This window comes from Sminthopsis crassicaudata, chromosome 3 (assembly GCF_048593235.1).
Source record: "Sminthopsis crassicaudata isolate SCR6 chromosome 3, ASM4859323v1, whole genome shotgun sequence".
In the NCBI taxonomy this organism is placed as follows: Eukaryota; Metazoa; Chordata; class Mammalia; order Dasyuromorphia; family Dasyuridae; genus Sminthopsis; species Sminthopsis crassicaudata.
Window position 1 is genome coordinate 188,424,560 of NC_133619.1, and position 12,274 is coordinate 188,436,833.

General features: G+C 31.7%; 1 protein-coding gene and 1 long non-coding RNA gene across 12 annotated transcripts in view; one reads left to right on the top strand and one right to left on the bottom strand.

Moving 5' to 3' along the window:
* Positions 1-12,274, top strand: part of ROBO2 (roundabout guidance receptor 2) — a 632,113-nt gene that overhangs the window by 87,715 nt on the left and 532,124 nt on the right. For all 11 annotated transcript variants that reach the window (XM_074299770.1, XM_074299773.1, XM_074299779.1 and 8 more), the window contains exon 2: positions 9,674-10,000. In XM_074299770.1, coding sequence (XP_074155871.1) covers positions 9,674-10,000 — 327 coding nt within the window. The remainder of the gene's footprint in view (positions 1-9,673; positions 10,001-12,274) is intronic.
* LOC141560940 (uncharacterized) overlaps positions 1-12,274 on the bottom strand; it is a 186,497-nt gene that overhangs the window by 10,069 nt on the left and 164,154 nt on the right. The window lies entirely within an intron of this gene.

Below are 12,274 nucleotides of genomic sequence, written 5' to 3' on the forward strand. Positions count from 1 at the left end.
GAAGTGTTCTCTTTCCTCTTTACTTATCTTGAGTGTCAGCTTGTTAATCATTTTCATTTTCATTTTATTATTTTCTGTGTAAAGCTCATTCTCCTTACTAGGCAAACGAAGAATTGGACCCTGCCTTCTCTCTTTCGTAATTTATTATATTCTTCTTCACTTTCAAAGGTGCTATATTTTCTTTGATACTGTTTAAAATCCTGGTATAAATTAAAAAGGATGTTGTTATTGTTCTTAAGATGCTTTATCAGCCTCATCTCATTTTGATCTTGAGAAATTCTGAAAATATTTTTCTTGGCCATGATATTTGCTATTATTCAACATTTCTTCCATTTTTCCTTCATTTCTCTTTTAAAATCTCAATAGGTTGTTGATTTCCCTGTAAATAAAAATTCATCTCTTCAGACAGAACAATTTGTACTCCTCATTGAGATTATAAAGTCTCTCAGTTTCATTATAATTTCATTCTTGAGAATTTTACTTGTTGTTACTATCTACCTTTTGAAGGACTGAATTATCCCTTAGGCAAATCAAAAATTTATTTGGTATTCTGATTTTGACAGAGAGAGAATGTCTCAGTAGATGTCTGGATAATTGCATTCCTCCATCAGTACAATATTCTGCCTCTGTATCATTTTTCAGGTTGTTTTCCCCAATCCTCAATTATTTCTTCTTTTATTGGCCAGATAGCATGTTCCAAATTATAATAATCACTTCTATTTCTCTCTCCTTAATGCTTTCATCCAAAGCTCTCCATTTTGTTTTCCTGTTTCCTAAATTTCCACACTTACACACATCTCCCTACTTGCATATATAGATACATAACATTCATATATACATATGAATAACAACCCCTAAAGTAATTTCATTTAAGTCATTTTAGAATGATCTTACAGCTATTTCCTAGCCAAATGTTATGTCTTGAATCCATGAAGTCTGATACAGATATGAAAAGGGATGAAAAGAAAAAAAAATCAAAGAACAAAAATGGCAGAAAGGAAATAAAATAATAAGACTCCCCACAATATCCTCATCCCATCAAGAGTGAGTGAATATGGGAAAATAAAAACCCGGCTCAACCTTCTCCTCTTGCCCAATCCTTTGAAAGGACCAAGTCCTGAGTCTAAATAATCATCTGGTTCTACCATGTAGTAGGTTATGCAGTTCAAAGTAAATCTTGATATCAAAATAGGTAATACTATGAGGAGAAGCAGAAATCCTGGGCCACAGCAGAGATGATGTTACTTCCAGTCATCTATCATCATCATGGATTAGGAAGTATTCCTTGGTAACACCATTCTGGTCCACAATCTAGACTCTTCTTACCTCCTTTAGAATCCCATAAAAGTTAGAAATAACAAAATATTTACAGCATTAGAGGGCTCAGAGGGACTTCCCCCACTTCTGTGGGAATTGGTTAGATAAATACTTTTATTTTTCCCTTCTTGCCAGAAAGTAAACCACTTCCTAGACACAATATATACTTTATATACATCATTCATACTTTATTCCTCCTAGCCCTCTCTGGGGAGAAACTGTACAATAGCCACCATGTGCTTTACTGGAAGCAATTAGTTGAAAAGAAACTAGAAGACACCAATTAGTTCTGTTTTACATTAAGCACTAGTCTACTTTCGGCCTGTCTTTTGCCTCTGCCTATACTACTGTCTAGTCTGTTGCCCCTGGGATGCTATTCCCACTGGAAACTGTCTCTATATGACAGCTATCACTACTCTTGGTGCTTGCATCTCTCCCTTTGAGCTGTTCCTCAGACACATAGTAAAAAAAGCCATTACCAAAAAAAGCCTTGCTGCCCACTCTGCTAAGGCTAATTACTACCATCAGAGATGGGATGCTTTCATGACTTGGACCTGAGCTCTGCTACGGTATTATGGGACAGAATATTTTATAGGCCTAAGTGCAATTTCTCTTTCATTGCTTTGGTTTGATTGTCTTTTTTGGCCGGCCTGATAGCCAGCATGTTTACATTGATCTTTTTTTACTGAATGGTCGCATTCTTGCTGAATGAATTCTTACTGAATCTTCATGATTCTAGCATAACTCTTTAATCTTCCAGAATGAGAGTGTGTGATATTTTTTAGAAAACAACTATCATTTCCTAGGAGATAACCAAATGTACTACCAGAATCATGAAGGTCATTCCTGATTCACCTTCCTCAGCACTACTTGTTCTCTACTTCAAGATCATTCTGTTTGAATTTGGCAAGATGAATCCAAATAAATGTAAGATAAAAGTCGGATGGGAACTTTGCACATGGTTGCAATCCTGCCTACAAACATAACCAAATGTATTTCCAGGATAGGCCTGAAAAGCTGAAGACCATGTTGCAAAGTTAGAAACTTTTTTTTTCTTTTTTTGAAGTGAGGCTTCCTGTTTACTTTAAATCAGAAATAATTTTCCTTCTTATTGGTTCTCTATTTAAAAAAATGGAAACATGCTATTTTTTTGCTTTTATTTTGTTTTCGAGAACTAATCTTAATTCATTTGAAGAGAAAATAAGTTACCATGTGGAGTTGAAACTGTTTTTAAGCATTTTTTCCTGTGTTTCTGATTTAATGTATTTTTTGTAGAAAGGAAAAAACTGGTAATGCTTTGTATTAAGGTAAAATGACTGTCTTGTAAATTTCTTTAGGCTCTTTTGCAAATAGCAGTGGATATTGCTTCAGAATGCTTTAGTAGTATTCATTAAGCTAAAGCTGACTTGAGAAGAAATAAATGCTTTATATTCCAAATGTTGATTTTCTTGCCTTATCCCAAATTATATCCCCAAACTTCAAATGAGTTTAGAAACAATTTTCTTTTCATCTCTCTTCTTCTTCTTCCCAAAGTAGGGGAAGTGTATTGATACTCAGTCATCACAAAAAAAATGAGAATTGAAAAGATATGTACAAAACTGCATTTTGTTTCATCCTAAATTAAGCATAGTTCTATTGATCAAAGTGGACACAGTCCTTGTGGTCATACTGAATGAAATACATTCATTTAAGCTTAGAATACTTTGAGGCAACTACACTGTACCAGAATAACAAATAGAAGTATTTTGGAGCCTTTGAAATGTAATATAAATGCATATTAGTCTGGCAAAACTTAATTTGTCTTAGTAAGACAGATGTAAGAATGACCCATGTAAAGTAGGGAAAAATATTGCTATTTGAGCATTATTAAATAATAAGTGTAGTTTTTTTTTTTAAATTAAAGTCACTATTTTACACAAAGCATTATATTCTACTATATAATATATATTTTTTCATATCACATAAGGCTTGAGTTTTTGGACTTTGGGAATGAAAACTGTAGTTTATTTCATAAGTACAGAAGAAATCAAAAACAACTTTGTAAAGAGAGATTGGTGTTAAGCAGACATTGCTTTCTTTATTTGGTCAAACAGGTTGCCCTATAAACCCTATATACTTCCTTCTCTGCTTTTTAGCATCTGTAGTTTCCTTCAAAGTCCAGCTCTGACACTCCTTCAACATAAAGCCTTTCCTAATCTCCTCTTCAATCCCAAGCCTTATTTGCTACTGCTTCTCTGCCCAAAATTAAATTGTGTTTATTGTGTATACTCATATGTATAGATGTTTTTTCTCTTGACTATAAACTTCTTAGAAGGAGAAGCCATTTAATTTTTGACTTTGTATGCTTGGGACCTCAAAAAATGCCTAGAGACCATTGGCTGATTTATTACATGTACTCCCATCTCTACCATGTTCCTCTTTTGCTTAGGACTCAATTACACAGTCATTAGGGAAACACAACCTCTAATGAGAACATGACTTGGCTTCCTTTGATTATAACTCCACCCTGATAGCTGAAGATGTTTTACTTTTAGGTTAAGTTTGGACTCAAATCTAGAATTCTCAAAAAAGGGAGAGAGTGCTCAGCACTCAATAGGAATTGATTATAGCAGGTCTTCTTAAAATTAAACTAAGTTAACTTAATCTAAACTTAAACTTAAACAACAACAACTTTTTGCCCAAGAAATGTTATGTTATCCAGAGCATATGGGTATATAAAAAGGTAGGCAAATCAAACATTTTCTGATAAAAAAATCATAATTTCATGACCCTCACATTCACTTACAAGACTCCATATGGATCACAAGCCACAGTTTAAGAAGCTGGTAGCTATGTGACTTATTTTCTGTCCATAAAAGAAATGTTAGAATATAAAAAGTCCATCACATAATTTATTGATAGCAGCAATGCTAAACTTATATTTACCTGAAGATTACTACTTAAAACCATTTAAAAATAAAACTCATTACTTAATATTTTACATTTTATCCTAGTTCTGTACTATCTGAGATCCTAGTAAATTTCTTCTGGTAAAAAAGGCCACACTTGGGTCAACTCTCTGGTGGTTCTTTCCTAAGAGTATAACACAGATAGTTTTAGGGGACTCCTCCTTTTCCTGTTGAATAGCAGTTCTGAGTAAAAGGAACCTAGCTATTCAGGACTTTTGGACTTCCTAAATTAATGGTATTTTCTCTAAATTTGGAATAAAGACATTTGTTTACTTAAGATTGGGAAGGAATAAACACAAATGCATAAAATGTATCCAGGGAACCAGATGCTAGCTGCCTAGTTAAGTCTCTCTGCATTACATGAACAAGATTTCCATTATTTTGGGGATTTGGGGAATGACTATCCCTAACCCTATTTATCTCAAGATAGTATAAATGATGCTGCCCGGCAAGTCCAAGAAAAATAGATCTAGCCAGAAGCCCTCTGTCCTTTAAAATGACCAGCATCCCAGTTCTCACTGCTACTGTCAAAGGATGAAGAAGAACCAAGACAGTATCGGAACAAAGTACTGAATCCTTTTAGCCCTAAGTCACTATATAACTAGAAACAGTAAGTAAATCTGTTGTCTCCAGAAGGTCCAAGAACTGAGCACCATGTTTTGAAATCTCCAGAAGTTTTTAGGGGAGCTGTGGACACATGTTCCCTGAAATGACCACTACATGCCAATTTAATTTTTGTAATAGATACTTAATATATGCTTTTTGAAAAATTGACTTAATTTTAAATAGTTTAAGTACAAAGGACAAAATGTATAAATCTATATACATAGATACTTCTTTATAAATCCATAAGATCTTATTTTGAAATGATTTAATTTTAGGGAAGTTAGTAAGGCATAGTTAAAAATGACTGTCAGAAGATCTTAGTTCTAGTCATGGCTATGTGACTGGGAACTTAATTCACTTGGCTTATCTATAGAAATGATTATGTTAGGCCACACTATTTCTAATATCCTTTGTAGATATAAAATGTAGTTAATCTATAGTTAACAATGGAAAAGAGTTTTAAAGAAAAAAAGGTTTAATTGTTCTTAGTCATTGCAATATTAAAATTTTAATTTTCAACATAAATATGATACAATAGAAAAAACATAAAATTAGTCATATATTCTGAGTTTAAATCCTGACTCCATCACTTACAAACTAAGTGATTTTGGACAAATGACTTAACCTCTTTCAACCGCAGCCTCTGAAACACTGAAGAATAAAGTCCCTTATGATCACGAGGATAGCATGGTAACTTTTATATTTGTTTGATCTTGAATCCCTTCTTTTCTCCTCAAATATGAGCAGATAATTACATTGTTCTTAAAATAAAAGCAATTTCATCACTTAAAGTGCTAAAAGCTTTCTCATTTTACAATGGAAGTTTGAATTAAACATTCTTTTTTATAATGCCTTTTTAAAAATCTGATATTTTAGGTAGATTTTTTTCTAGAACACTTCTAAATATCCTTCTCCATAATTTGAATTATTACTTCCAGATAGTTCTAACATATAATTCAGTTTTATGTCATAAGAATAAATCACAGAATTATTTTTGTACATTGTCATGTATACATGTTGCTTTCCCTCAATTATCATTAGAATATAAGCAGGCACAGACTGATTATTGTCTTATGCTTATTGAATTGAATTTGAAGTTACATTTACACTAATAGGAATCAATTCTGTATTTCAAAATCTAAGTATTAATGTTAACATTTTAAAAATATACATTATAGGGGCAGATAGGTAGCACAATAGATAGAGCACCAGCCAAAAAATTAGGAGGACCTGAATTCCAATATGATCTCAGACACTTAATACTTCCTTGCTGTGTGACTCTGCGCAAGTCACTTAATCCCAATTGCCTCAGCAAAAAGCAAAAGTAAAAGATAAAAATAAATAAACATTATATTATTTGGAACTATTAGCAGCATGTTTCTTTATAAAAAGATAGTTGGTATGATTTATTTACTCTATTAATTACACATATATACATATTCATGTATATATACATATATACATACATATGAGATAATTGGAATTACTTTCCCAGGACCATTCAACTACTAAATAGCTAATTTGAAACAACTAATTTGAGCCTTCTGACTCCAGAGGCAGTGCTCTATCCACTGTGCCACTTAGCTGCCCCATTTATTTTTCTTAATTTGCAACTATTAATTACTTGCTCTGTGATAGGCATATAATAATTCATTGATGTTTTGTAAATAACCATACTTGGTTATTAGATGATATTATTTATGGTGATTTTAAAAGAGCTCCATAAATACAAACACTGCTCATATTTCATGCATAACTTTTTTAAGGAGGAAAAGTGATATTGATCCATGATGACAGCATTTCTATATTAGTTGATAAATTCATTCAGTATGGACTTTATATTCTTTAATTTTAGTTTTAGGGTAGAAAAAGGTGAAGAGGAGTTACTAAACACAGTTATAGAATCACCATAGTATCTCTCTTTATCACCATAGCACTGACAAACTCAAATAGAAATGGATCCATTTGGCATATTGACTAAGAAAACCAAATATTAACATTAACCACATTGTACTTTATTTTTATTTATTTTGTTAATTGCCCTAAATATCTTAATCTGCTTAGGAACACACTGAATTTTGTAGGCTTCTAGAGATCTGAGAATTTGATACCTCTGATACAGAATTTTGTCAAACCACATTCATATTTCTGTAGGTTTTTTAAAAAAAGTATTTCCTCTTCTTTCCATATTCCTGAAGTTAGTATAGCTCACTGCCAAATATAAAATATTGGAGATTTATAATCTTCCCATTTAGGATGTAATCATTAAGTTAATTGTTTCACTCTTGCATATGCATCTCCAGTATTTAGCATAATATCTGGTACACAGAAAATGCTTGTTCATTGATCAGGATTTAAAAAAAGATCATACCGGTTATTGTGATATACACAGGGAATTATATATTGAACTGTTTACATTCTTATATAGGAAGACATTCTGCCATCTCCTCCAGTCAATCTTCTTGTCAGCCTGAGTCCTTCTTCCATCCCCTTTCTCTCCCACTTTTCTATAGGGTAAGATAGATTTTTCTATACAAATGTATGTGTGCTATTCCCTCTATGCCAGTTCCTATGAGAATAAGGTTCAAGTACTACTCCCCATCTACTTTATCTTTCCTTCCAGTGTAAAACCTCCTTCACTCCTCTTTTATATGAGATAATTTATCCCATTTAATTTCTTCTTTTCTTCTCCCAGTGCATTCCTCTTTCATACCCATCAAATAATTAATCATTTTGAATATCATCCCGTCATATTCAACTTGATTCCATTTTGTATGTCTATGCACTTCCTATCTGTCTTAATAATGATAAAGTTCTTAGGAATTACAAGTATCATCTTCCTGTGTAAGAATGTAAGCAGTTTAATCTTATTAAATCCATTATTATATCTCTTTCCTATTTATCTTTTTTATGCTTCTTTTCCTGAATTTACAAATCAGGTTTTCTATTCAACTCTGATCTTTTCATCAGGAATGCTTGAAAGTACTCTATTTCATTGACTATTACATTCTGGGATATCATATTTCAAGGCCTCTGAGCCTTTCATGTAGAAGCTGCTAAATCTTGTATTATATATTGACTGTGACCCTATGATATTTGAATTATTTCTTTTTTAAATGACCTGGGAGCTCTGGAATTTGGCTTTAATATTCCTGGGAGTTGTAATTTTGGGATCTCTTTCAGAAGATAAAATTTGTATTTCACTTTTTGGATCTAAGATAACAGGGCTATTTTTCTGAATAATTTCTTGGAATATAATGACTAGGCTTCTTTTTTTTTTTCATCACAGCTTCCAGATTATATGATCTTTTAAAATATCTCCTTAATCTATTTTATAGGTTAGTTGTTTTTCTACTACCTGGGCCATAAGTGCAATAGATAGAGACAAAGAGAAATAGAGGCAGAGACAGAGAGACAAAAACCGAAAGAGAAAGGAAGAAGAAAGAGGAAGAAGAGGAAGTGGAGAAAAAAAGGGAAGCAGGCATATTGATATTGAATAGAGTGCTAGAAGAGGGGAAGATGTGCATGTGAAATTTTGGCCTGTGATACATACTGCCTGTGAGTTCATATGATAATTTGAACATCTCCTTATCTAATGGGATATAGATAATTTGGCATTTCTTTGATGGAAGAAGTTAAGGACTAAGGAAGAATTGGCATTTTAGATCTGTTATGGGAAATTAAAGAATAAAATGAATTGCTCCAGGCTATTTATGTTATGATATACATGACATCAGCAGCTTGATGTCATCTCTCTAAGATTGCTTCATTTAAATTGGCTACACCTAACACAGTAATCTTCATTTTTTATTATACAGAACACATTCAACAATCTCATTTCAACCAATATTCTTTAAGTATAATGTGTATATTAAAAGCTGTAAGAGATGCAAAAATTAGAGAATTCATTGTCTGTAATTTCATGGATCATCATATGTATGCCCAAATAAATTATCAATAACTAACAATTCTGAAAAGCAGGAAAAGCTATTATCCTAATTGGGGGATCAAGGAAATCTTTATGTGAGTTAGGCACTTAAGCTAGACTATAAATTATACAGGAATTTTAAAAAAATGTAAAACATTCCACGTGTGGAAACTAGGGTGAACAAAGGTAGAAAAATATTAGGATTTATGTAAGTAAATGAAGAAGAATGAGTGAGAGATAGAGTTGGATAGAGACAGTTTGTAGAGAATCTTCTGTGGCATGTCTATTTGGTAAATAATGAGTATATACTTAAGTGTTTTAAGCAGACCAATGATACGAATTTTTCTCTACTTGAGGAAAATTAACATGGCTTGGATTGATTTGTGAATTTATTAATTCACAAGTACAAAAAATGTGTATAAGAAGAATTAGTCTCTATGGATCTTACATTATCTAAGTGGACAATAGGTATCCAGGCCTTTACTATGGAAATAGGAGAGCCTTTATGTCTCCTATACAGACAAGATACCCTACCTGAAAGTCCTTTGAGGCAGGGAATATCAAGGATACGAAAAATAGATATGTCTGGAATATTCATATGTAGTTTTATCAAGAATAAGAGGTAATTACATCGAAGAAATAAAGTAAGTTTTGAATTAGATCAGTTGTTTGAGATGTATGTCCTGTCATCTATTTATTTTTCTATTATAAGTCAAATTTTATATCCATATTTAGTGACTTTATTGAGAGAATTAATACATGAATGAATGGATTAGATTTAGTACATTATAATTGTGGAAGAGAAACAAAACAATGACAAAAATAAAAATGTAAAAATGTAAGATTTTTTTCTCTCATTACTTTGTATTTTTAGGATCACGTCTTCGACAGGAAGATTTTTCTCCCAGGATTGTTGAGCATCCTTCAGATGTTATTGTTTCTAAAGGAGAACCAACAACTTTGAACTGCAAAGCTGAGGGCAGGCCAACTCCTACGATAGAGTGGTATAAAGATGGTGAGAGGGTGGAAACTGACAAAGATGATCCCCGATCCCACCGCATGCTGCTGCCTAGCGGATCTTTATTTTTCTTGCGTATTGTACATGGACGTAGAAGCAAGCCTGATGAAGGAAGCTATGTCTGTGTGGCAAGGAACTATCTTGGTGAGGCAATGAGTCACAATGCATCTCTGGAAGTGGCATGTAAGTAAATGCAAGTTCATGTGTTTGTTTCTTTAGTAAACTCAGCCATTTAAAAAAATCACTATATCATGTGATTTTAATTTTAATTAACCTTTTTCACAGAAATCTTTTCAAAATAATCACTAGTGCTATAAAAAATTTACCTGTGTTAAAACAAAGAGTAAATTGTACTAATGACAGTAACATTCAAAATATAATTTATTCTAATGGGAAATATATGGTTGAGGATATTTCAAATGGGATGTGTGAAAATGCAAAGCTTTTAACACTGTTAAGAATACTATTTTATTAACTATACACACTGAAGTGGTAAACAGGATTTATTTTTTCGCTCTAGTACTTATCTGAATAAAGATATTAATATAGACTTTACTCTCTAAAACAGAATCTCCCTTTCAAACCTGGGTTGGAAATTAAAATGAACCCTTGAACATAGCAAAAGCTAAAACTGTTCTTGCACAAGGATCTCCTAAATTTGACTTGAATATATAATTTAGACAAATCTTTTAACTTTGGTTTTATATATATAAAATCTGAAGTAGATTGCATCCTATACCTTCATTCTTATACTTTTTAAAATTTTAAATCTATTTCTTTCTAAAAATTCTCCAAAAATAATTTATGCAATGACACTGAGGCTTATCTCTGGTTGTTTTCATATTTGAGATATACCGGTATAGTGAATAGGCTGTGCAGGATTTATTCCTTACTACATGACCTGACTAAATAATACTGATGCTTTTCATACTTTATTTCTTATATACAAGTTATGTTGGCAAATATCCAAGAATGTACCTTTTCATCGCCAGTGGACCATCTATAATTTTTAATCTTTAGTGTTCAAAATGTTCTATAATATGCAATCATACTAAATTATTGAGATAATATCAATATTAATAAGATAGTTTTGGCAACAGTGAACCATTTGAAATCAACAAAAAGTATTTTGAGAGCTTGAAATCTTATTCTTATTTTTCTCTGATCCTAATTTTAGTCATTTGAATTATAAAAACAATTGATGCTCTTTTGATAAAATAGAACTCTTCCAACACATATCGAGATAGACCCTTTTGCAATATACAGCTTTTCTGAAAACAGTTAAGCAAATTTCCTTAAATCTAAAGGAATAACTATATTCCACTTTTGCAGTATTTCTCATTTCTTAATAAATAAAATTATAATTTTATTTAATTGAAACACATATTCAGTTTCCGCTAGTGATATTATTCACTGTCACTGTCATATTTACATTTTAATCACTAATACAAATGCCAGCTATTTAAGTATCTATTATATTAATACAATAATAATAATATAATTTTAAGACTTTGAGGAAGTATCAAACAACATATTACCATCTGAAGTGTTTCAGGGAAATATCAAAGAAGTTGTACTGATTTGCATAGGTAGAAGATTACTCCTCTTTAGTGAGTTCCCTCTACCAGGGAAATCAAGGGTTTGGTCCTTTCCATTTTTCTTTGGGAAGCATTTGTACAATTACCATTGTATTGCTAGAATAGTAAAATCATTGATTGTACAATATTGTTGTTCCTGTGTACAACATTCTTAGATTCTGTTCACTTCATTTTGCATCAGTTCATATAAATTTTCCAGCTTTTTCTGAAATAATCCTGAAACATTTATATTCTTAAGCATATGCATTTCTTGGAAAATGATATTTTTCATTGACTTCTTAGTATATATAATCTAATGGCATAAATTTTTGTGCTTTTATTTTAAAGAAGGCATTGGAAACCATCCTCTAAATCTTTAAAGTGTTTGTAGATATAATTGAATTATTTGTATTTTTATTCTCTTCATTCTTTAATTTTATATCAAGATGAGCCCAGCTCCTTTTCTAATCATACATCTTTTATAAGATATCATTTAATCTATTTTTCATAAACCAGTCATCATTGATAGTAATCTGTCAGGTTTATCATTTTCTTTTGGGTTTCCTATACTTGGGTAAATCCCCTTTGTTATCTTTTTAGATAATTTAAACAAGAATAGAAAGGGATAAGAAAATGTGTGTGGGTAATGACTCTCATTATTTACATCAATGAGATTTCTATTTAGTGATATGGAAAATTATAAAGGTGGAAGATAATTAGTCCTATGTCAAGAGGATCAGGACCTATGTTTTTTTCTTTTCTTTTTTTAATAATAGCTTTTTATTTTCAAAATGCAAAGATAGTTTTCAACATTTACCCTTGCCAAACCTTGTTTTCCAAATTTTTTCTCCCTCTCTTCCCTTACCCCTTCCCTTAGAAA